We start from the raw sequence: 24029 nt of genomic DNA, 5'->3' as shown, positions 1-24029 counted from the left end.
GGGTCCCGCCCGCTGCCCGGCCCCTTGCCCCGGGCGGCCCCGCCTGGCCCGCCCGCCTCTCCCGGCCCGGCCCGGCGGGGCTGCGCGCATGCGTGCGCGGCGGCGGGGCCATGGCGGGCCGCGGGCGGCGGGGCAGAGGGCGGCGGGGCCCGGGCGCGGAGCAGCGGGGCCCGGGCGCGGAGCAGCGGGGCCCGGGCGCGGAGCAGCGGGGCCCGGGCGCGGAGCAGCGGGGCCCGGGCGCGGAGCAGCGGGGCCCGGGCGCGGCCCGCGACGTCCCGAGGTGGCGGCGGGAGTGGGATGGGGGCGGCGGGAGCGGGGCGGGGCGGGGCGGCCCGGCGGGCGCTGACCCTGTCCCCGCTGTGCCCGCAGGCGGAGCCGGTGCTGCCCGTGGTGCGGCCGCGGCCTGGAGCCCACCTTCCGCTTCTGCCCGGCCTGCGGCGGGAGGCTGCCCGCGGAGCCTCGGGAGGAGCCGGCCCCGGCGGAGCAGCCGCCCCCGCCCTCACCGCCGCCGCCGCCCCGGAGCCCGGCGGCCTCCCCCGCGGCGCGGCCCAGCTCCCGCTCGCCCCGCAAAGCGCGGCCGGGGCCGGCGGTGCCGCTGCCGGCCGGGACGGTGCTGGCGGACTGGGGCGGCGGGCAGTGGCGGCTGGGCCGCCTCCTGGAGAAGGGCGGCTGCGGGCTGCTGTACGAAGGTGCGCTGGGGCCGGGGGGCGGGTGGGGGCCGGGGCCGGTGCCCCCGGGGAGGCCCTGCCGGGCGTGCCGGGCCGGAGCCGCGCCGTCACCGGGCGGTACGCGGGGCTCTCGGGGCCCTGCCGCCGCCTCCTGCTTTCCAGGCCGCAGCCGGTGATGCCGGTGCCGTTAAGTGTCAGCCCCGGGTCCCCGGCCTGTCCTAGGCCAGCGGCACCGTCCGGGCGCCCGAGTCCGGGCGCCTCCTTGGTGACCGTCTCCCTCCCCAGCCGTGCGCTGCCGCAGGAAAGGTCCCATCTTCTGTGTTGTTAACTTGGAAACTGCAGGAGGAAATTTCCCCGTTAGTAAGTTTTGGCTGTTTTGCCGGATATTTGGCTTTAGTTCCCTTTTAATTACTCCGTTGTATAACAAAGTCTGGGCATCCACCTGTGTCTTTAACAAAGTGCTAGAGAAAACCAATGTTACAGAGCAGGGCGTTTTTATAGAAGTGCCTTTTGGGTGATGAGCAGCAGATAACCCCTGTGTAGCTCTTGGCCTAAGAGCAGGAGAAGAGGAGCTACCCCAGGGCCAAGTAATGGACGCAAACCCTTCCGGAGAAGGACACGTGTGACCAACATCCATGCAGAGCACAAGGGGCTTGGTGTCTCTTACAGACCTGAGAGGCTACGAAGTGAGCTGGAGCAAATGCTCAGCAAATGGATTTGGGGGTGCCTTGGAGGTTCTGCTAATGATTTGTTCTTTACGTACCACCTTCAAAGCACCCCGCTACGGTAGCCATGCCTAGATGCTTCTGTGACTTAAGCAGAACTGCACTTGAAGCATGTCAGGGGTGCTGTGCTTCTGGAGCAAGGTAAGAATTATTTTGTCGTAATCTGGGAGGACGCTGTCACAGAGGATGCTTTTGCAAAGACCAGGTGAAAGAAGCAGAGGATAAGTAAAAGCCAGCTGCACAGGCTGTGTGCAGTGATGCAGGTGACACTGCAAGTGCCTCTTTTCCGTGCTCCTGTAACCACATCTGTTCCATCCTTCCACAGCGCAGTCAGCATCTGGAGCCTGTCCTCAAAAGCAAAGATACTCCCTCAAACTTGTGAGTTTTGATCCGTTTGGGTAAGGAATTAGTGCATAGTGTACTGTGTCCAGGGCCCAACCCATTTGGTCCATATGGCTGAACATGTCCGAGGAATGCAGAGGAAGAGGTCACAGCAGGCCCTTTTAGCTTAGGGAATAGATATAACTTCCTGAGGGTATCATGCCTGGATTTTAGTAGCAGTTGGCTCTTCTGTTAAAGGTGTGAAGAAAATAGGAGGATTAAAAAACTGAAAAGCCTTTGTCACCAAAGGTTGCCTCTTTGATCTACCAGGCTCAGTAATCTCCAAAATTGAATCTGGTGGTGTAAGGTGAAGATCTTGATTCGTTAATGTCAGACCTACTTCTTCCCTGGATGGGAAATGTGCAGGTACCCTGCTGAAGTCTGTGGAAACTGGAGAGATTAGAGTTTGGTGGCTGTGCTGAGGTAGCGTGATGAACTAGTAGTGAGAGACTCTGCAAGGCAAGAGCACATTTTTAAATCAAACAGCAATTATAGCTGAGTTCGAGCCCACTTTCCAGGCCCTTGCCAATAACTTGGGTTCTCCAGGAACGTGCTGTTTCTAGTAATAGCTGTTCTACAATGGAAGTTTGGTTGGTTCAGTTTGGTAACTCGCAAACCAGAGCAGACTCTCTTTCTTGTGTGCCGTGGCTCTTGGGGGTCACTTGTCTGTGGGAAGACCAATGCTGTCTAATGGCTCTGCGAGGGACCTGCTGGTGCCCACTCTTGCGGCCACTTGAAGAATCACTCTCCCTTTTTGTCAGAGGAGACATTGAAAATGATGGAGAAAAAAATACAGTGTTAGTGAGAGAAGACAGCCGAGCGCCACAAAACTAGAACCAGTAGGTGGGGAACTGTAATCACTTCTGTACACAACACTCCCAGCTCTTCTGTTTAGCACCTTTGGCATCTTCTGGCATTTTGCTTGGGAGTCTACTGAGGCTGCAGCCCAGCCCTCATGGCTGCAGAGGACTGCAGAGTATGATATGGCACACGAGAGAGAGCATTTTGGCTCCTGGGTTGATGGCTCAGATCAGCTTGCCAGGCAAGGTGCAGAGTAAAATATCCTCTGGAACATGGTGGTTTGTGTTGTCTGGAGCCTGCTGATCCTCCAGCTACCATGGCCAGTTGTGAGTAGGGCCTCTGGTATCCAACCAGCTAGAATATAAAGCTGCTGCTTCCTCCCGTGTGTAATAGCATCTGTCCTAAATTAGCCTGCGGTGTGCTGAATATATGTGTGCTGTGGGCAGATGCACGCATGTTGACTGTAAACTGTATGCATTTCAGGTCACTCAATCACAGCAGTAGTAAAAGTGCAGTAATGCTTGCTGACCTAAAAAGGTGGATTATAAGATGTCAGCACATTATGCAGACACTTAAATGTCACAAATACAGACTACCTTGTCTCACTTTCTGGCAGCTAGAATAAAATGTTACAGGTCTTTGTTGAGTCTTGCCTGTTTGCAGAAATAAGCTCGGCTGTGCTGTGGGTAAGGTCACCTCTGGCTCCTTTTAACGTAAGAGCTTTGGGGCGAGAGCTTGCTCTAGATTTCCAGATAGCCTGCATTGTCTACCTTTTTTTAACCCACAGTAAATGGTTGTGCTTTAAATGTCTGACTTGAGAGGGCCGTTCCCCGGTTCTGTGCTGGTGCTCGTAGTTAATGTGGTTGTTAGGCGCAGCATTAAATAGTGAACCAAAGACCTGAGCTCTGTTCTCAGCTCTGTTGCTGACCTGGTATTTGATACTTTTTTTTTTTTTTGTGGGGTGGTGTGTGTGTTGCTTTCTTTACAATGACTAGTGAAGGTCTTGTAGCAATCTTGCCCAAGTTTCCTATTTTAGCAGAGTGTGCGTGGCTGAAGTGACACCTCTCCTTCCTGTTCCCTTTAGGATGTCAAAGATGGCAAGATCTACAATGAACAGAATTTCTTCCAGCGAGCTGCAAAGGCAGGCACAGGTTGGTGCTTCTTGGAAGGGCAAGGACTAGGCTGCTTGTTAGGAATACTGGCATCCCTCTTTTATCAGTTATGTGAGTCTCTTGGAAGGCCAGGCTAGAATAAACCAATTCCCTGCTTGGTTAGTGCCAGACCGCTGAGAAATTTGGTTGAGAGCCAGCTCTCCCAGGAGTCTCTGTGTACCTTAGGACACTGCAATATTGGCATTTTGAAGCTTTCCTGCTCTACCCACGCCTTGCCTTGATCTCACTGGTAGCTGTTCAGCCCTGCAGCCTGACTGGCCTTGGCTCCCTCTCTTTTCTGTGCCCCTTCCATGGATTTTTCCATCAGCTGCTGTCTGGTATTTACTCCACTGACCCAAAAACCTGAGCAAGAGCAAAGGTGACCAGAGAACATGGGCAGGGGTGACGGAGGAATTTGTGTCAAACCTGCGCTTCTGAGAGGACTCTAAAAATCTGCTTCTCCATCCCCCTCTCTCCCCCCACTTCTTGTTCTGCCTAGCCCTATAGCAACCACATCCTTAGCCTGCTCTGGTATTCCCAGCATCTTATTTTCCATCTTATTGTTGCTCTGCCATGCTGCGCACACTGACCTGCCAATTCCCCAGCAAGTTAGGCCAGTGGTTGTGGGACAGTCAGTAGGAGAGAGGCTTCCAGCTGTGAGCTGCTCAGGGCAGAGCAGGCCTCCAAGAAAAGGGCACCCTGGACTTAGCTCCTTCGTTCTGGAGCTCCTTTGCAGCATCTGCTACACTCTGTCCTCTTCTCTCCCCTTCTAGTGGAGAAGTGGAAGAAGTGGCACTCTGTGCCATTGCTGGGAATCCCCAGTTGCGTTGGCTTTGGACTGCATGCAGATAGCTACAGGTGAGCTGACTGCGAGGGGCACAGCTGAGCTCTTTTGTCAACTGCCATCTTCCTGGACTTTCCCATTTCTCTCCTAGCTGTCTGCTATTTTTTTCTCATTGTTCCTGGGCTCCTAACCTTATGCACTGCTCCCATCTCATTAACAAATGGGTTGCCTCTCTTACTACTCTGGTTCCTTCAGTCCTTGTGGTTCTGGTGAAGTCATTGCTTTTGCTGCTTCTGCCCCTCAGGCCAGGGCATGCCTTACTGCCACCTTTTAAGCTTAGCATGAAGGGTTTCAGCTGTATATGTGCAACATGATCAGCATGTCTCCTTTTCAAGAAGTTTTCTGTGACCAAAGTTGAGGAAATACTTGCCTAGGTCAACTTGGGAGTCGAAGGGGGGGTCTAATCCAGGTGGATCACTTGACGAGTGTCTGTTCCAGGGTTTTCAAGTCGGGTTGGTGCTGCTGCATGCTAAACCCTTGTCTCTTGTAGGTTTTTGGTGTTCTCTGACTTAGGGCAAACTCTTCAGTCCGTCCTGAATGATGGCTTACACGTGCTGAAGGAGAAGGCAGCTTTTCAGATCGTAGTCCGGCTGGTATGTAGAGAACCAATGCTAAGAGACTTTTACAGAAAAGACCTATAACTTTTCCTGTGGCTCTTTCAAAGGTGTTTTATAAGTGGAGCCAGAGGCTTGGCTGGGGTCCTCATGTAGCATCTCTTGAGCCTGTTGTAAACTTGAGTAACATCTTTTGAGCAATAGGTCACCTTGAAGGATTGTGGGGTGAGGAGAATGAGAGACACCTGACACTTGAACAGTAGAGGGTCGGAGATGTGCTCATTGTGCTCTTCCACACAGCTGCGGGGAACTGGGGAGGGTCCAGCTCAGTGATAGCCAGGGTGCTGAGGGAGTCTGTGTGGTTCTGATATGGTCGCCTCTTCTGTTTACTCCTAGCTAGACTGCCTGGAGTACATTCATGAAAATGAGTATGTGCATGGGAACGTCACAGCTGAGAACATCTATTTGAACCCAGCTGACCTCACACAGGTAGGGAGCAGGAGCCGTGCTGTGGGGAAATGGCAGTGGAAGTGGGCTTGTGAAACGGGAAACGGGACAGAGCAACACCCAGGTTCCTGCTGCTGGGCAGGGGAGCAGGGCAGACCATGGTGCTCAGGCAGGTGCTGTAGTGTGGGATTGTGGGCTGCGCTGTAAGCAGAATTCACACCATGCACACACAGACATGTACTTCCTGATGTCTTCCAGGTGACCCTAGCAGGCTATTGCTTTGCGTTTCGTTACTGCCCAGGAGGGAAGCACGTGGCTCACCGTGAAGGCAGCAGGACCCCTCATGAAGGCACGATGGAGTTTATCAGTCTGGACAGCCACAAGGGAGCAGGTGAGTCCTGGTTTCTGACACAAGCCAGCAAACCTCAGCTGGAGCTGTTAACTGTGGCAGTGTTTGCTGGAGCTAGGGCTCCCTGCTGGTGTTTCTGTTATTGCTGCTTAGTCTTGCCTCTCTCTGGGCTGCTGTGTTCAGGCTTGCCAGGTCGCTCGGCCACTGTGGCAAGAGGTGCAGGGATGTTCCTGCTCCATCTGGAGCCTTGGCTACTGCAAGCATGTGAGGAATAGAAGACAGGGCTGCTTCATGCTGGCTTAGCATGGATCTGTTTAAAGCCAGGCTGGATCCCTTCCTGAAACAGATTTGCAGCAAGCTCTGCTCTGACCTTGAAGCAATGAGACCTGGAAAGGCTTTTAAATTAGCCAATTCCTCTCCTGGCTGGGATGTGACTGTTCTCTCCCAGTGTTCAGACTGGGCAAGTCTTCCTCCAGAGGCTGGGAGGCAATTCCTCAACTGTGTGAGTTTGCAGGCTCCCAGAAGTATCAATATCCTAGAGCACATTTTAACAAAGCTCTTGCATTTCTTATGCTCTTTAGACTTGTACCCCTTCATTAGGTTGCCTGTTTTACAGAAGAGGCACCTGAAATAGAGACTTGTAAGGTTGTGCAGTGAGCGCTGGAGTCCTTACTTGCTTTTGGAAGGGATGCTAGCCTGGGCCTCTTCTGGGTGGCTGCCAAACTTTTTTCACATGTGAATATCTCTTCCTTCCTATCAGGACCATCTCGCCGGAGTGACTTGGAATCTCTGGGCTACTGTCTGCTGAAATGGCTCTGTGGCTTCTTGCCTTGGTCTGATGAGCTGGACAAAGTAGAAACTGTGGTGGAGAAGAAAGAAAAGTAGGAGAAATCATCTGCTTTTTTTGGGAAATGCTGAGCAGGAAGCAGCGAGGGAGGTTTTGTGACTGAAATCACTCAGTCACAGTACGCTGTTGGGATGTGGGTAAATCCCACTGTAAAGGTTGAACCTGGCCAAAGGGTGTTTGATGAACCCCGATTCCTGCTCTGTTCAGAACGTAGCCATCTGAATTCAGCCTGTTTTTATTTTTTTGTCCTTATTGCCAAAGACAGGCTGTTCATGTGCCCGCTCCATTGCTTCTCATCTGACAGCACTCTCCACTAATTATTCCAGGTACAGAGCAGATGTGAAATGCCTTCTTCAACTATGCTTCAGGCAGAGATCCATTCCAGGTATGGACTTGCTCTCTGCGATGGTTGGACTTGAGGAGGGAGGATTGACTGTACCTGAAATGAGAACCTTTTCTGTGCTGAGGTGCTAGTCCAGCATGGCTTCCACTGGCAATGGTGACCAAGCATTGCATGGACTGGTTGACAGGCTCTTCCTGTGAGCAAATCCCTTGTTTTCTTCACAGCAAAATAAGGGGGGCTGCTACCCAGTATCTGTATTGATGAGCCTTGCTGAAGGGGCAAGCGTTCTGGTGATTTTAAAAATTCAGTATTTGGGGCTAGAGGTCATTTCGCCATCCTGTCTCTGAGCTCCATATTAGTCTTCGGTTTTGCTTTCCTTTCTCTGTAGCTGGCTGAGGTGGGTGGGTGGGTGACCCATCTGCAGGCCCAGCAGTCTGAGGTGGCCATTTAGCAGCTTTGTAAAGACAACTGGCGTTGATGTGCTGCTCCATGCAGTGATGTTCCTTGCTTTGCAGATGCCCTACAGAGCTACCTGCAGCAAGTGATGGCACTAGGGTACGAGGAGAAGCCTGACTATGAGGCGCTACGGCAGCTCTTCAAGAAGCCACTGGAAAAGATGAAAGCTTCAGCTTATGACTCTGTGGATATCAAAATGGTGCCCTAAGTAAGTGCCAGTAGTTTGGATTGCAGCAGGCCAAAGCACTGGTCCCCCTGTGCTGCTGACCTGCTCCGCGTGCCCCGGGCTGCTGTGGGCAGCAGTTAGGAGATGGGGACAGGGCCAGCTGGTCTGTGACATCGCTCCAGGTGAGACCTCGGTGCCCCTCCTGATGTGGGGAAGGACCACTGGCCCTTCAGCATTCCCTATTAAGAGACCAGTCCAGTGCTACACAAAGCTAGGCTTAGCCTGTGTTACAGCATGTGTTTTCTCAATTTTCTCTGGAAATACTTGCCCTTGGAGGAGTACAGCAAGGCTTAATAAAGCAAAGGCTGAATGGTCTGCAGGGGTATGGAGGTGTTAACAAAATGCACACTGATGCAATCTAGTCCTTTTATAAAAGAACTGAGGCTCTAGGCTGTTGCTTTTGGGTTTTCTTGTAGTTCTGGTTTTGTTGCCTTGGGCCTGGGGCAGTAAGTGGTGGCTTTCTAGCCCCAGGTGCTCTGTTCTATCCATGAGGCACCTCCAAGATTGAGGCTTGATACAGACAGATCTGGCTTTTAGTCCAGGGCTGCATCAGCCGTGGTGCTTGGATTAAGCAGCAAGATCCAGGAGGGCAGAGCTAGCTCCTCATCACATAATTTACCCTTCCTGGGAAGGGATTGAACTGATTTAATAGTCTCATTTTGTTGCCTTTTCTTTCAGATCAAGAAAACATGTACAGGAAAAGGGTTCAAAGCTTTCTGCAGTGCAAGGCCTTTCCCGCAGTTATTTAACTTTTTCTACCTGTTTTAGAACTTAGAGATGTTTTTTATAAAAGTGTTTTCTTCCGATTTTAATGTGACCCACACGCTGAATTTTGAGCTGCTGCTGTAACAAGTTAATGTGAAGACACCCCTGCATGGCAGCAGGTCATTGTAAGCAGTAGCTGGAGAACTGCTTACTGGGAGAAGGGTGAAGCCTGGCACAGAATAACTAAATCAGGGATTGATTATTTTTTTTTTACTATAGTGGTAGTACATAGTTTTGTAATAAACTTTGTGGACAAGCACCCAAGGCTCTGTTGGTTATTTGGCACGCTCAAGGCCCTTCTGGAGGCTTTTTTTCTGGGATGGCTGTAGAGTTGTGCTACTTGTTGTGCAGGGTGTTCTCCTAGCTGCTCATGATATTAATGTAAATAGCCTACATGCAGCCCCTGCTCCAGCTTAGCCAAGTTCTTAACCTCATCTCCAAACATCCCATCAGTTCTCCCAGGCCAATGCAATATGTGAGTGGGTTACCAGTCATTGAAGTAAGACAGTGAGCCATCTATATTAAAAAAATTTTATAAAAAAGTCACTATACTGTGTGTATCTGAACTGTTGCCATCTGCCACAGTAACTTCTAACAAAGGAGGGGTCCAGTTCCAGTGTTAAATTCATTGATGTCTCCTGGAAGTCTTGTACCTTGGTATTTCAATGTTTGCTACCTGTTTGTAAATAGAAGGCCCTTCTCCTAATGTTCACAGGCTGAAGAAGCTTTAAGCCAGGCTTGCTAGGCTGAGGTCAGTGGAGGTGGTTTCTTCAAATTGTTGAAGCAGCACCTAGTAGAAAAAGCATATGCTGCCCTTGCAGGTGAGGAGCCAGTAGCAAGGCTTAAAATAGGGCCTTCAGTAAGACACATTGCCTGCCCTTACTGCACTACTGCCTGTTTCTAGTGTTCACATGATTTGTACTTTCCTTGAGGACACATTAATAGAAATAGCAAGGAAGACTGTGCAAGACAGGAAATGAAGTTGAGCCACTGGCCGGAGGTGGCAGTTCCACCACACGGTTCCAGCAGAGACTGACAGTTCACAGAGTCACATTATAGTACTGGGCAGTGAAGCATTAAGGCACAGAAGGAGGATTTTTTTCAGGTAAGGAAAACATGGCAATTAGAGCCAGAGGCAAATAGGGCTTTAAACCATCTGAGGTAGGTAAAAAAGCTCAGACCTGCAGTGAGCCTTTGTTTACCTCTTGATTGTATCCATAAAGACCTTGTATCAGTGCAGCAAATGATCAATACATAGAAGAGGGAAGCACCAGCTGAGCGAGACAGTACCTGGCCAGAAGGAAAAGGCAGCATAACCTCAAAAAAAAAAAAATAGGTCTTTCAAGTGGAAGAATTCAAGCATAGTGTTACATCCAGTAACTTGAGAACCAGAGTCAGTGCCTTTCTTTCATAGTGCCAGGCCTTACAGTGAAGCGAGGGACATGACAAGTTCTTTTCTATTACCAAGGGGTAACTGGAGAGGTATGAGAAAAACGAACTATAAAGTTTCATAGGTGGAGAAGAATCTTAAGTTGCAGAGGATCACATAATAGGGAATACTTTAAAAAGGCAGCTATCAGGGAAGGAAATGGCCCAGAAGTGAGCTACATAATTACAGGATAGGCATAGGCAAAAGAGGGGAAAGGCTCTTTTTGGAGGTATTGACAGTTAATTTGCTATCATCCCTGTATGCCTACAGCGGAAATACTGTTTGCAGGAATCCTAGAAAAGTAAAGAGCATGAAGAAGTCAGAGGCTTAAGAAGCCCAAGTTCACCCTTTCTTCACTGTGTTCTGCCACATTTTTTCGCTTGACTTGCCTTCTGTCACACTTGCCATCACTAGGCCTAGCACAGGCTGACTGTAAACATGATTCCAAGTAATGAGGCGGGCATGGCTCCTTCTTCATGGCACTGCCCAGGGACAGTGCTGAGGTAGGTTTGAGAGGTACTCCAAGGTTGCCTTCTACAGAGGATGTAGGACTGGCACTGTTGATGGAAGAGTAGCCTGAGCTCCCTTCCAGGTTAGGATTTCTTGGGGTGAAATATACTGAGAGGCTGCGAGTGTCACCCAGCAGCTTAGCCTCCCTCGGTGGTGCTGCATCCACATCCCACTCTACAGCTAGGTTGTCTTCATCGCTGGAGTCCTGACAGCAGTGCTCTCCAGGGTCCATATAGACCACCGTCATGTCCAAGATCCCACTGGGACTTGTCACTGCAGGGTGATAAAACAAAAAGGTGAATTTTGATGTGGGCAACACCAAGCAGGCATTGAGAATCACAGAATCCAGCAGAAAAAAAAAAAAAAACCAAGCGAGAGTGTAAATCTTACATCTACTTGCACACGGAGGGGACAGTAGAGCACTAAGTTCACCCTCATTTAAAACAGTAGCTTCCCCCCTCCCTGCCTCAGACTGTTTGGGTAGGTACTAAGAGTTGTTCAGAAAATGGAACAGCCAGTCCCAGCGTCAGCAAAACAAACAGGTACTAACAGTGTTTCTAACACAGTGGGCCACACGTGATGAATGGCCCACTATCAGCGGCATCTGAAAACAGACTCGCTTTGAAATACCAAGCAGCTGTAAAAGCTCTTCATGCTCTGAAGCAGTATAAAGAAAGAGAACAGATGTATAGGTCTAAAATATTTAACAATTACAACCACTGGGGAAGGGGGAGGGTGATTCCAACTGGTCTTCCACTGAAAGTTCAGGCTTCTGTTGCCTGAGGAACAGTTTTAAGCAAAGATGAAGAGGCAAGTTTTAATTGTCTTGACCACTTTTTATAAGCAGAATAAAACTCTCACCGTCTCCATCTCGCTCGCCTTCACTTTCCTGATCACCTTCATAGCCAGAGCAGGAATCCAAACTCCAGTCTAGGAAGTTATCTAGAAGACTTTCTTCCTGGGTGGATAGCTCTGCTGTGGGTGTGGTCACAAAGCTGCCTCTGTCATCCTTAATGCTGTCTTCCCTCCTCCTGCAGCAAGAAAATCCAAGTCACACCTTAAAAGCCAAGTCTTCTTTCAGGTCTTTTATGTCAAGGTATTTACAGAAAAATGGATCATATTTAAGAATGAAACCTCAGGATACCAGAGAGGAGGAAAGGCTCGTGCTAGACTCCACAGACATTTACAGCAGTGAGTTATACTAGCCTTTTAGTTCTCTTTCCAGAGGGAGAGCTAAGGAAAGTCTGAATCTCCACCGCATTTGTGTGCAAGGGGCTGGGCTCTGGGTCCTCCTGTTTCACACCCAACAATGAACAGAGCTGGCTGTAACTCATCATCTGATAAAAAGAAATAATAATAATAAAAAAAAATACCTAAGAGCCAGTAAGAATTAGACCATGGGATTCCCAGAAGGAATAAATAGCGAGGAGGCGGCTATTTATTTTCCAGGAGAAATCTATCCCAACAAGTTCTTCCTACACATAGCCAAACAGAGCACTTCAAGTTTAAAATTACCACTTTATTTAGATATTCTGTCCTCCAAAAGTCTGAAGTTAGAACCCACTTCCCATCACTTGAAGTTTACTACATCCTACCATATAGTAGCTTTGCTCTGGGTGTCAGACATCAGCAAATGAAGACCAAGAGCACACCCACCTTTTCTTTGCCTATTTCTTCATAACGCTCATCTTCAAATCGTTGTTTCACAGCAGTTAAGGACACCTGCCTATAATCCTTTGGGACATCGTCATGGAAACTGGAAAGATTAAAGCCCCTATCTTAGAATGGCTTATATGAAACAACAGTAACAAAACCTGTCAGTTTAAGTACTTCCCTTCTGTCCATCCCAGCTCTGTGCTAAGGAAGTTGGTGTTTCAACAGAGTTGCTAAGCACCTAGCCAGGGCACTGGGTTTCTGACCATATAAGCATGTAATTCCTTTTCTGTTCCTTGAGGTAAACAAGATACTTGCCTTCTACTCCTTAAAGAATGAGCTACTTTTGCCCCTGGAACTCCTTCTGAAGCTCACCAATAAGCCAACTGCAGCCTTCTGAAAATAGTGCTGTTTAGCAAGCTGAAACCTGTCAAGCCTCAAGGAGAATCACATTTACTGTAACCCAGGGCCACAACCAGTTGTGAGAAATAGAATAGCTGTCCCTGAGCTGGCCCCTAGGCCTTAGTGCCTCGTGGGGGTGTGACAAGGCAGTTTCCCAAAGCCACCTCCTTCACTGGAAGGGCTGACTGTATAGATGTAGCACGTCTGCAAGAGCTGGAATCCAAGTACTCATGTGCCCTCCCAAAAGAGTTCCAAAACTTACCACTTTTGGTAGAGGCTTAGCACACAGGACAACAGGTCTTCGAGAGAGAAACCGGTGCACTCAGACAGCTGGCTGGTCCAGGGGTGTGCTGGAGAAGAGAGTATATATTACCATTTCATGAAGCTTGGTAGTTCTGTAATCAGATTGTTTATTTTTTAATGGGATAAAGATAATGATCTTTACACGCTTATGCCTGTACGTAGTTTGTTCAAGTTCACTATTCATTTCAAGGACAGGACTACCTGCCAAAGTCTCATTTACACACAAAGCTTGCATGGTCTGATGGTGATACTCTTGTTCATCAGAGCTATTAAGGAGGTCAGACAGACTGAACTCAACTCTTCATTTTGAAGACTTATACCCGTCTCCCTCTTCTCTGCTCCCCCCTAGCCAAGTGACTGGAACATCCTGCCTAAAGACAGAGTAACACAAAAAAACCCCCCTCCCAAACCCCAAAGGCTCCCTAAAAAGACAAGGCAAACTGACATACCATGCTGCAGCTCCTCTTAAGGTAAGGCTCCTTACCTTGCCTATGTAGTATCTTAGCCAGCAGTAGTGCTCCAGCAGCCAGCTGAGCTGGGGAATACACACAAAGGCTTGTGTTTAAGAGTGACAGTTCACAAATGAAGCTGTAAAGGTGAAGAGTTCTTCTCTCTAGTGAGACTATGTTTGACAATACGTCTTTGTAGTCCACAATGGTAGGTATCTAGTGCAAAAAAGGAGAACAGGGGTTGGAAATACAAGATGAGCACCAAGTATTTAGAACAATTGTTTCCAGGAGACGCTGTTTTCATTACATTAGGTTTGTGGTTTTATGGTTGGTTGGGTTTTATGTGTTTGTTGGGGTTTTTTTGTTTGTTTGTTTTGTTAACTACTACACTGACATTGAAACATTCTCCAGGAAAGAATAAATGGCCTCTTAAAACTTAAATTTTAATCTCCACAGAAAGGCAGAGGGCTTTGTATCTCATGCTTTGCAATATGCATGGTCTCCACAGCTGATTGCGAACACTCACATAAACCCCCAACATCCTACCTAAGGAGAAGTGCTAATTACAACAGTCCGACTTTAATAGCAACCCAAGGGGTGACATACTCCATCTGCTTTGCAAACTCACCCTTATCTTTCCTTCCAGGGCAGAAATTATTTCGCCCATCATTCTGACCAAGTCCTCATACTTGTATGTGTTGTCCGTTAGCCACACAGCTTCCCGTATTGTCAAGATCTCTTTGCTGATGAAGCTGCAATATTAAATAATATGAACAGTTAGCCCCAGAAGAAAGGGAATTTGTGCACCTCTGCACTAATGTTTTTAGGGCAGAAAAATGCACCTAAGAAGACCAAAGAGTTAAACAGCTTTATACGGTACTTTCCTACGTATAGACCAGGAAAAAGAAAAGCAACTCTTCATTTATTTAATCTTTAAAGTAGAATCTCCTACTAAATTGTTCCAGATTCCTCATTTTATGAAACCTCTCCTCGGTTGAGATGCAAGACATTAAGGTAACTAACACAGAACAATAATTTTCCACCACACCATGCAGTACACCAGAGCATAACAGACTAAACTATGTAACACCACCACTGCAGTTGTTCCTTACAGGGTTACTCATGATAATATGGTGTGAAAGCCTTCAGTTGGTGATGGAATGCATTTTGACTAAACCACCACTACAGAGGATTTTTTTCGTTCTTATGGATATACCAAGAACATGTTCAAGGAATTACATTTTGCGTCTCATTTGCAGAGGCTGTGTTTGTATATGAACACAGTTCAAGCAGCAGGCAACATAGAAGGAAGCCAAAGATTCTCTCCAGTATTACTACTAGCGAGGGGGGAAATAAAGCTTACGCTGCAGAAATTAATTTGAATGACCAGAATATCACCTCTGTTCACCAGTCAGGACCCCTACCGTGTGCAAATGACCATGCAGGCTATTCCCAAAAGTTGGAGTTGAGCCCGAGGTACAGGTCTCAGCTTCAAATAACGATCCACGCATCCCACTGTCATGTGAAGGCATAGGCTAGAAAAGTCTTTCATGGTAGCCACTTCTACCAGCCAATCAATCAGGATGTACCTAGACAGGGAAGAGAGACATAATCTGCACAGTTAGAAGCCATTCAAACCTGTGCTGAACACCCCCCACCCCCCACCCCATGCCTAGTTACCAAGGCTCTGCTCCACTCAAAAGTTCCAAGCCAGGGAATTTCACCAAAAGAATTTTCAGAAAAATGACACATTGCACTAAGATAAGGATTTGCAACTAGGAAGCCTGTAACTCTCTGAAGGGTCAACAGTCTGCCTGAGTTGTCTGTGAAATGGAGTTAGAAACTATCCTATAACAGGCACTTGCACAAAAAAAGGGTAGGGCATATCAATTAGGAGGCTAAAGGCCACCTAAGGTAACTAGAGTTAACTACAGCTCCAACGGGTTAAACAGTGCCTCCAGTTCTTGAACTTATTAGTCTCAACAAATGCAAGAACTTACAGTCCAGAAAAAAACCTCACACACCTAATTTCAGCTCTTCATCAGGGCTTGAAGGGCTCTGATATAGGACGCTTTGCAGAGGAAGCTTTTCTCTGATTGTACGTAATGCATCAGAGGAAGCAAAGCAAAAAATTCCCTCTTCCAGCAGACCTCGTTCTAGATTTATTTCCCTCTTCAGATGCAGAGGGAAATAAGCAGTGGTTTCTGCTGTGTGGCCTGACTCCTGGATCTGAGTTTTTACCTCATTGTTTCATTCATTCCTTTCTGCACAGTGAAGATACTTTGCTTGCTGACAGGAAGGGAAGCTTGAAAGATTTGAGACACCATTTCACTGGATGATTTAGCTTCTAATCCTAGTTGGTTTCCATTCCCACAAGCTTTGGCTAAAGCTATCTGTAGTAGAGAGAACACAAAGTATTTTTTTTTTTTTTACCAAATGGCAACTAAGGCAGTACAGGATGGTCTTGTAACATTCCTGCTGAAAACAGTGAGCATGACAAACTACTTGAGTCAGTTCTTAGTTTGGCTTAAATGTTGAACACACACATTATTTTGGGCAGGCTGTTAAGTCCATCAAAAGACGTATCTTTACTCAGGTCGTACCACAGATGTGCAGAGGGAACTGCAGACTAAATACACACGCATATATAGGCATCATTCAGCAATTTTAACCTGCTGAATGATTCTAAAGGGAGGAGTCTAAACCTACAACAGCAGCATAGAGAAGACCAAATAAAGACTGTTTTCCTGAGAAAAGCCAGTCTTACCTGTGCTTCCCAGCAGCCCTTTGCTGCATAGTCTCGTAGCTTCCTGAGACTTTGGAGGTATCTGCCAGGATCTGACATCTACAGAGAGGAATGTAAACAGATTTAAAAAACCATTACCTTTATACAACAAACAAAAGGATTGTAGTACTAATATTCAGGGAAAAAACACTGCCTGTGGGTACATTTATTATTTCAGCAACCAGTCTGTTTCTCATCATGATGACAAAGTTTTTAGGAAAGTATTTTCAGTTCTTGGCCCAGCTCTCACAGGAAATGAGACAGGTCACTTGGGATTCCAACATGACAGCTTTGGCAGATTTATTAATGACAATGCAGGCAGTCTCCCCCGTCCTGTTCCCACGTGAGCCACACAATCGCTAGCCAGCAGTGCCTATGCCTTTAGAGTTCGTATAAAGAAACTTCGGCTTGCATCTTGGCTGCAGCTGCTTGTAGACCCACTCACTTTAAACACCAAGGCAGATACCAAAGCTCATCTAAGAGAGTTCTTACCTTCTTCATAAACAAGGAGAGTGCTAAGCTCTGAGGAAGAGCAATTTCTTTCTGTGTAAATTCATTGCACATACCAGAGCTCCAGAAGTTACAGTGAAAAAGTTGAGACAAAACCCCACTACTTACAGCAGCCTTTCTGTTACTTTCCCAAAGGAGGTAGGAGCTAATTAAACAACCCTGCTTTGAAGATTCTTCAAACATTTCAAGGGATTGTTTTCTTTTTTCTTCATCCTAAGAAAAAAAGGCATGATAGCATTTTTGCTGTTCAGTCAACTAGATGCCAGATCTCAATAATTCAGAAGCTACAGAACAGCTCTGTACTGAACGCTAGAGAGCAGAATCAACTGATTCTGTGAGTCCCCTTCAGACTACGAGGGGTCCTCCCATTTGAAGATCCAGGCTCAGGAAGCACTTAGCAGTTTTCCTCAGCTAGACAAAAGCTTTTTGGCTTGCTTGCCACTGAAGAATTATTTCTTTTTTACATGCATTATGACTGGAAGTCTTCCTTTGAGACCTGAACACACTGCAAGCCCACGATGAAGCCAAAATTAGTTTCACAGTTTGTAAAATGCAATAAACTAAGTCGATAATGTTCCTTTAAACAACCAGTAAATTAAACTCACGAGAACAGAAATCCTAGGCCGCTTGAGGAATATAAGATCATTTGGCTGTTGGTTTTTTTTATTAACCAAGGTAAACAGCATTAGGATCACCAATAAAAGCATTCAAATACATCAGATCAGAAACACTGCTCACCTCAAAGAGACTCAAGACCTTAGCCAAGCAGTGGAGAATAGATCCTTTTTGAGCCTGAAGAAAGCATTAAGATAAAGCATTGTTAAAGATACACAAAGAACAACAGCAAACTTTTGCTAGTAATTCCAGACTACAATTTTGTTTGCCTTTCAATCATTCCTCCTCTTTGCTTCTCTCAATGTTTTGTTTATTTAAGACACTACTGAATCTCTCGGAAGAGACAGTACAAGCCTCCGGCACTCAGGATATACCAAGTGTATCATTTCAATAAATTCATTGAAACGATTGATCCACAGTCAATGAAGCAACAGGAGTACAGGAGCTCCTTGGGGGAACAAAAATATTTTTTCTAAAATAACTAGATGCTGCTATTAGCCTATGTTAAAGTCAAGGGCAGAAATAAATCTTACTTTCTCCAACTGACACTCTGCTTTGAGACTCTCATAGACCACAGCTTTACAACAGCTTCCACTCAACGACCAGGGAGGACGGATAAAAAGCCAGATAAATGGGGCTGCGCACACATTCAAACGCTCTGCCAGACTGAAGAAGTGAGATGCCTTTAATCCATTCACTTCTGCACGACCCTCATCGGAGATGGACACTGAACAAAAAAAAAAAGCTAGAAATCATTTAAAGTTTATTCATAACACCTGCTTGGCATTTAGTCAGGCTAAGACAGACAACAGGATACAATCAGGAAAAGATTGAACAACGTCTTCCCTCTAGAGCCTTAAAAATCATGCAGACAACAAAATAAGAGAAATCTTACTACAAAATCAGTCTTTAGGAACATAAAACCCTAAGCTGGGAAGGTGGTGTTCTGCAAATCAACACTCAAAGCAACATTAATTTCTGTCAGCGTACAAACTGGTATGCAAATCCCTCTGCAAGGAGGCTTCTCCTCTCAGCTGTCAGTCCCTTTTAGCACATTTATCACACTAGGTTAAGTAGCCAAGTTCGATCAGAAGTTTTCAGAGGATAACTTCTAAATATGAATTCATATACTATGCATTGACTTCTTTTCTAGAAGAGCTGTGCACTATACTATCATTTAACACCTAGCAGTTTAGCGACCAGCATTTAGTGGCCTGCACCAAAAGGTACAACTGAAGAGGCATCTTGGTAAATGAGACCTGACCACCCACTGAAGACTGCAAACTGCCCCTGCACTTCACTGCTCTAGAATCTGGGTACAAAAGCATCAGGGTTTGAGATACAGGAGAAAGAGCTTTGTAAGCAGCCAGTAAGAGTGCTGACTTTACAGTGAGACAACTAGTTTGATCTGACTTTACAGTGAGACAACTAGTTTGATGTGTATCTATATGTAAGCCTTTAGCTCATCCACATTTCCTTCTGTCATGCCAAAGACCTGAGTACAAGCTTCCACACTTACAGCCTTCATTGTACAGGTACGCTATCCCCAGCTTCACAGCAGCTTCAAAGTTACCCCTTTCAGCAGCCCTGAATGGGAAACAGAGAAGATACTAGAGGTTGAAATCAGTAGCTGCTTCCAGGCCCACATCTTCAAACACTTTACTTCCGTGGAGGTCAGACTGTGAATTTGGTAACCCCAAACCATAAGCATACGTGCTTTCACTGCAGAAGTTAAACCTAAGTTATGCTGAGGATTTTCTTGCTGGTGGCCTTTTGTACGCCAATATCCAGGAAAATCAGACAATCCCTAGGAATTGTTTCCCATTCCCGTGCAGCATCCCCAATGCCAGAATGCAGTAATACATTTTAGTACTTGTACCCTCAAGGACATGCATCAAGCCCATGTGCTCCTCCCTTCCAACTGATGTGCACATAGTCATCTTCTTCAGAAAGAAGATAACACATGCATCAAAGCAGCAATAATCAGAAGCAAAATAATTATGACGTTTAAACTGACAGATCCCCTTCAAATGAGAAGGGTAAAAAGACCTTCTCCATCTTTTTTAAGCAGATTTAACATTACCCTTTCAAAATTCACTCATTTTAATACTGAAATTTACCTATTTTCAATATACTCGTTTACACAAGACCAAGCCAACTCGGGCTTCGAAATATGGTTATGCTTGAGCCTCTGATCTCACCTGCGCCTTCATAGAGAAGTACCAGTAACAGATTTTAGATAATGTGTTGTGTTCCAACATGGAATATTAATGCCCTTAAAGAGAAATAGCTTCAGTATATGCAATGGGCCCTGCTCCAGTTAGAGAGCAGTTATAAGCTGCAGCTCAGACATGAAATCAACAATTCTTCATCACCCTAAGCAAAGACTTCTACAAAAAAGGGAACGTCAGACCCCCCCACTTACAGTGAAGATTGATTAGAAACGCCTATGTACCTTCAAACATCTTCTACAACGTCAGACAGATTTTATTCTTAAAGCTTACCTTTCAAACATCTTCAGATTCTGTGGAGAAGGCCATATTTCTTGGAAACTTGCACATGCCCAAACACTAGCATGATTATCCACAAGGTATTTAAGATGCGAGTGCACCTGCAAGGGGGGGGACACCGTAAAATAATAATTACTAAAATAAAGGGACCAACAGAAAAATAGTTCTTTGCAATCTAATTTTAGATAGGTAACTAATTAATCAGAAGTTAAGATTAACTTGTTACCTGCCTAATTATCATTAGGGCAAGAGATGCCAAACCAAACTAATTTGTTCAGCCACAGTGATCTAGCAGGACAATTCCCACAGAGCACTCAAATACTGCTGTTAATCTTCTTGAGTACTGAGAAATAAAACTGCTGCTGGGATAGCAAAAATCTAATTACTGTGTGTACCCTTTGGTTTTCTCTGGGTTTACCCTGACACAAGAGGCCAGCCTTTTCTGTGTGCAGCCCTTGCTCCTAAAGGCAGAGATAAACCATGGTGTGTGACAGCGGGGAAGCAGTGGCAGACTCACAGCTCTGACCGAGAGGATGTCTTCAGCAGGAAGGCCTTTCAGAACATGAAACAGAACATCTTCAGGCAGACTTAACAACGTCAGGACTCGAGGCCGTTTTCTTATCCTTCGCTTTGAAGGGAAGGAAAAACACCTGGAACATCTACAGTGAATCACTGGAAAACAAAAAACAGGGGTCACCTCAGTTAGTGATGGAACAGCACAAGGAAAGAAGGCACTACAGAATATGCACATATATAAATGTGTTTGAATACCTATTTACTACACAGCATAGGACATTTCTTCAAACTTCTATCAGTCATAGAGAAATTTAGCATGTGTCACACAACACCATAAGGCTAAGCCACAAAGCAGTGACTTGTTCGATTTAGCCAATTAAGCCAAGAGGCTCAGAAGGGATAGCTTATACTCAAGTCCTCTTCATTGAGGAGAAATTCTCCATGCCCCAACTCCATCATTTGACTGCATTGAGTTAAACTGTCACTACTAAAACTTCATTTACCTCCCCCACACCTCGGCTTCTCCTTCTCAGTTGATAGCAGTCCTTGGAATGTCACCAGAGAGATTAGGAAGTTGAGACCCACCAAACAAGCTCAAGCCAAGCAGCCAGTTGCTGCCATGGGTGATCATGGAAGATCCCGCAGAACCAGGAAGCCCTTTTAAGTTTCAGCACCTTGTAATGCAAAGACTAAGACATCACCTACATCTTCTGTTCCTCATGAAGACAGTTTACCCTGCCTGCATTCACCAAGAGAGGAAAACAATCTAACAGCTAAGGCAAACCCAAGCGCAGCACGGGAGTACTGCTTGCTGGTAGAGACTCATATTCCATGGTTGAAAGCCCAATCCCTTTTCCATCTCTTGGGGACAGCCACCAAGAGCCTGCCCCCAACCCTGTGCTCCCACTCTGACTAACAGGGGCAGGAATTCAAATCTGTGAAAGGTGGTAGGAGGGAAAAAAGCACATTCCCCACCTCCAGCTCACAAATGGCAGCAAAGGATCACCCTCAGAGTGGTATCCCAGCAGGACCCTCTGAATCAATCCTGGTTCATGCTGTACCTTTCAGAGCCCTGCCATGCAGCAGTGCAGACACCAACAGTGCTCATTTCCATGTCAGCCTCGTACAGCTCTCAGGAGCAGCCCATACAAGCAACAGAAGCTGATTTCCGTGCAAGAAAAAGGCTGAACATTCTCCTTCAAACATAGGGGGGGGGGGAATAATAATTCTGAAGTAAAAGCTTGAGTCCCACGAATTAAAAGACCATGTTAAGGTCCTTTATCTTTATTACAGAAGATTCTTCAGTTGCATTTTTCAAACCCAGTTTAAAGTCTCATACAAAGAGATTACACTTGGAAAATTTATTTACTGATTTTTTTTCTAGAAAAGTTTAATAAAGGATACAGTCTCCACTAGAAAGTCCAATACTGTGGAACATGCACATGCTAGCATTGCTTACCCTATTTTCACTAGTTCATTATTAATTTGAATATTTTTTGATGTAAATGAAAATAGTAGAGTCAAAGTATTAGTACAATGAATATATCAAACCACCCCATATTATCTATGAGGTAAACCAAGTCACAGTAACGTAGTCTTACAAGATCACAGAAGGCACAAGCTGAGAGAATGCTGCAACTCTCAAGCTCTCTTTTACAATGAAAATATAAGGTGGCTGAATAGTCAAGGTGAAGACAGAACATTACTGAGGCAAAAAATATTCTCCACTAATATTTCTTCCCCTCTGGCCTTCTACTTTAGGTGTTCAATGTCTCCTAACATGGAAAGCCTCATGATCTCATACTAACCTCCAGTCCTTCACGCACAACTTCATCAAGGGACCAGAGAAGCAACACGCTGCATTTCTCTTTGAGAAGATAAGAGCAGCAGCTCTTACCAGCTGCAGATGCAGCAAAGGGAAAGAAACTTATGGAGAGGTCAGTCTCACCCTCTCCTCTCTATGAGCACGCCAGCCCGTAGAACCAGCAAGCGTCCAAACTCCATAGCTAATGCAAAGTTTATGGACAATTTGTTCAAAGCGAAGTTGCTGCATCATACTTAATTACTAAACACAGGTTTTTCAGTTTGCAAAGGGAAGGTTATTTGGGTTTTCAAAAGCATGATCCTCAAGAGGGGGCTGCAGATACCTAAGGCATCTGTAAGCCCACTGTGCTGATGCCTGGTCTTCTGTTCATACGTGCTATTAACATCCTTAGCACTTCAGGTTTAACGAGATGGACCACCAGACTGACACAAAATAACATCCAACATCCCACCAGTAGCACAGACCCTACTTGTTACCTGTCTTTGATGAAAAAGCTATCCCCGTAAAAATAAAAAAACTGCCTTGATGCACACAAGGCAGAACACTGCTATCCTTCACATCCTCTTCCACCTCCCGTAGCAAACTGCAGTTTTATTCAGCAGTATTACTGCCATGAAAAAGACACGGACTTTGCAGTGGTGTGCCTATACGTACAGCCTATACCTACAGCCAAATGACTGGGGAGCGTGGGGTACTCGGGCAACTCGGGGAAGAGAAAAATCGATTACAAAAGAGGCAGTCTGAAAGCAGGGGGGAAATTTCACTTTGTTGCTTCACAAAACCCGAGCGATTTAGGCTGGAAGAGACCTCTGGAGGTCACCCAGTCCGAGCCCTGCCCCCGCAGGGGGACTGGGGGCCACAGGCTCGACCCACTCCGAACGCGCCCCCGGGGCGAAGGCCGCCTTCCCTTACGCGCCCGGGGGGCTCCCGCGTAGCGATCCGCGCCAGAGCCGTTGGCAGACGTCTTCTATGTGACCCCGGCGGCCGGCGCAGGCTCAGCACCGGGCTGCGCGCTCAGCCGCGCCGCAGCGCTCGAGGCCACCCGCCAGCGGTAACCGAGGAGCCGCAGCGAGCGGGAAAGGCGCAGCCCCGGGCCGGACCGCGGCACCCGGCCGAGCCCTCGCCGGGCCAGGAGACCCTGGGGGGCCGGGCCGCCCCCAGCCGCGCCGCCGCCGTTTGAATTCCGGCGCGCAGCCGCCCGCGCCCCCGCCGCCACCGGCCCCGCAGCCCTCAGGCGCCGGAGGGAGGCGCAGCGGGGCCCGGCCGGGGTCCGCCACCCGCGGCAGGGGCCGTCCCGCCCTCAGAGGCCCCTCAGGAGGGGCTCGGCGCGGGGCGGCGGGGTGGGGGTAGGGGAGAACACACGGCGGGGCCGCCGGCGCTCCTCAGAGCGGAGGGAGAGGGATGAAGCGGGACCGCCGGAGCCCGGCCGCGGCCAGGCCCGCACTCACCGCCCGCCTTCATCGCGGCGCGTCCCCGGGGACCGAACGGCCGGCAGCACCCGCCGCGCCCCGACCGGCTGCAAGTGAGGGGCGCCGAGGGGCGGGGCCGAACAGGCCGACGGAGGGGCGGGGCTCCGCATGGACATGCCCCCGCCCGCAGCCACGCCCCGCGACGCTCAGCGAGGGTCAGGGAAGGCGCCGGCGGTGGGCCCCGCCCAGGCCCCGTCCCCCACCCTCGATTGGCCTAGGTCCTCTGAGCGACGCCTACCAGCCTCGCGCACTTTTTTTTTAAACACAGCAGAGTTCGCGATTGGTCGGAAGGGCGGCGAGAGGCGGTGCTCTCCCCGCGCCGCGGGCTGTGATTGGACACCGAGGATGCGAATTCGAATCGGGGCAGTTGGCGGTTCGAGCACCCCCCCGGGCGCGGCAGCGCGGCTCATGCGCGCGGCGCACGGAGCCCCCCCCCGTCCCCGTGCGGGGCGTTGCTATGGCAGCAGGCGCCGGTTGTGCGGCTGGTCCCCTCAGT

General features: G+C 47.9%; 2 protein-coding genes across 3 annotated transcripts; one reads left to right on the top strand and one right to left on the bottom strand.

Annotated features, from left to right (window-relative positions):
• Positions 1 to 95: 95 nt before the first annotated feature.
• VRK3 (VRK serine/threonine kinase 3) lies at positions 96 to 8816 on the top strand. Its single transcript, XM_055709122.1, has 13 exons — positions 96 to 180; positions 265 to 280; positions 370 to 689; positions 1719 to 1771; positions 3660 to 3726; positions 4500 to 4584; positions 5061 to 5163; positions 5521 to 5613; positions 5830 to 5962; positions 6681 to 6801; positions 7094 to 7152; positions 7626 to 7774; positions 8471 to 8816. Exons 1-12 carry the CDS (start codon positions 111 to 113, stop codon positions 7772 to 7774), a joined length of 1269 nt encoding a protein of 422 aa, XP_055565097.1. The 5' UTR covers positions 96 to 110; the 3' UTR covers positions 8471 to 8816.
• A 258-nt stretch (positions 8817 to 9074) lies between these two features.
• Positions 9075 to 23642, bottom strand: CCNF (cyclin F). Of its 2 annotated transcripts, none has more exons than XM_055709115.1 (17): positions 23513 to 23642; positions 20241 to 20395; positions 19718 to 19824; positions 18733 to 18800; positions 17747 to 17940; positions 17337 to 17390; positions 16707 to 16811; positions 16071 to 16148; positions 15545 to 15696; positions 14728 to 14892; positions 13932 to 14055; positions 13339 to 13519; positions 12814 to 12901; positions 12153 to 12252; positions 11703 to 11833; positions 11358 to 11527; positions 9075 to 10769 (listed from the first exon to the last, which is right to left on the bottom strand). In XM_055709115.1, the coding sequence occupies exons 1-17, from the start codon at positions 23523 to 23525 to the stop codon at positions 10306 to 10308; spliced, it is 2349 nt and encodes a 782-aa protein (XP_055565090.1). In that variant the 5' UTR covers positions 23526 to 23642; the 3' UTR covers positions 9075 to 10305. The 2 variants fall into 2 exon arrangements, with proteins under 2 accessions (XP_055565090.1, XP_055565091.1); XM_055709116.1 differs by lacking the exon at positions 9075 to 10769 and adding an exon at positions 10776 to 11275.
• Positions 23643 to 24029: the final 387 nt, after the last annotated feature.

This window comes from Falco cherrug, chromosome 4, assembly GCF_023634085.1.
Source record: "Falco cherrug isolate bFalChe1 chromosome 4, bFalChe1.pri, whole genome shotgun sequence".
Classification (NCBI taxonomy): Eukaryota; Metazoa; Chordata; class Aves; order Falconiformes; family Falconidae; genus Falco; species Falco cherrug.
This window is presented reverse-complemented; position numbering and strand designations above follow the sequence as displayed.

Excerpts from the sequence above, each read along its gene's own strand:
- VRK3 (XM_055709122.1), top strand. The coding sequence starts at position 111 with ATGGCGGGCCGCGGGCGGCGGGGCAGAGGGCGGCGGGGCCCGGGCGCG. Across the intron at positions 3,727-4,499 it reads AGCTGCAAAGGCAGGCACAG|TGGAGAAGTGGAAGAAGTGG; the intron begins GTTGGTGCTTCT and ends CTCCCCTTCTAG. Across the intron at positions 5,963-6,680 it reads GGACAGCCACAAGGGAGCAG|GACCATCTCGCCGGAGTGAC; the intron begins GTGAGTCCTGGT and ends CCTTCCTATCAG.
- CCNF (XM_055709115.1), bottom strand. Across the intron at positions 17,941-18,732 it reads GTACCTGTACAATGAAGGCT|TGTCCATCTCCGATGAGGGT; the intron begins GTAAGTGTGGAA and ends TTTTTTGTTCAG. Across the intron at positions 11,834-12,152 it reads AAGAAATAGGCAAAGAAAAG|ATGATGAGTTACAGCCAGCT; the intron begins GTGGGTGTGCTC and ends TCTTTTTATCAG.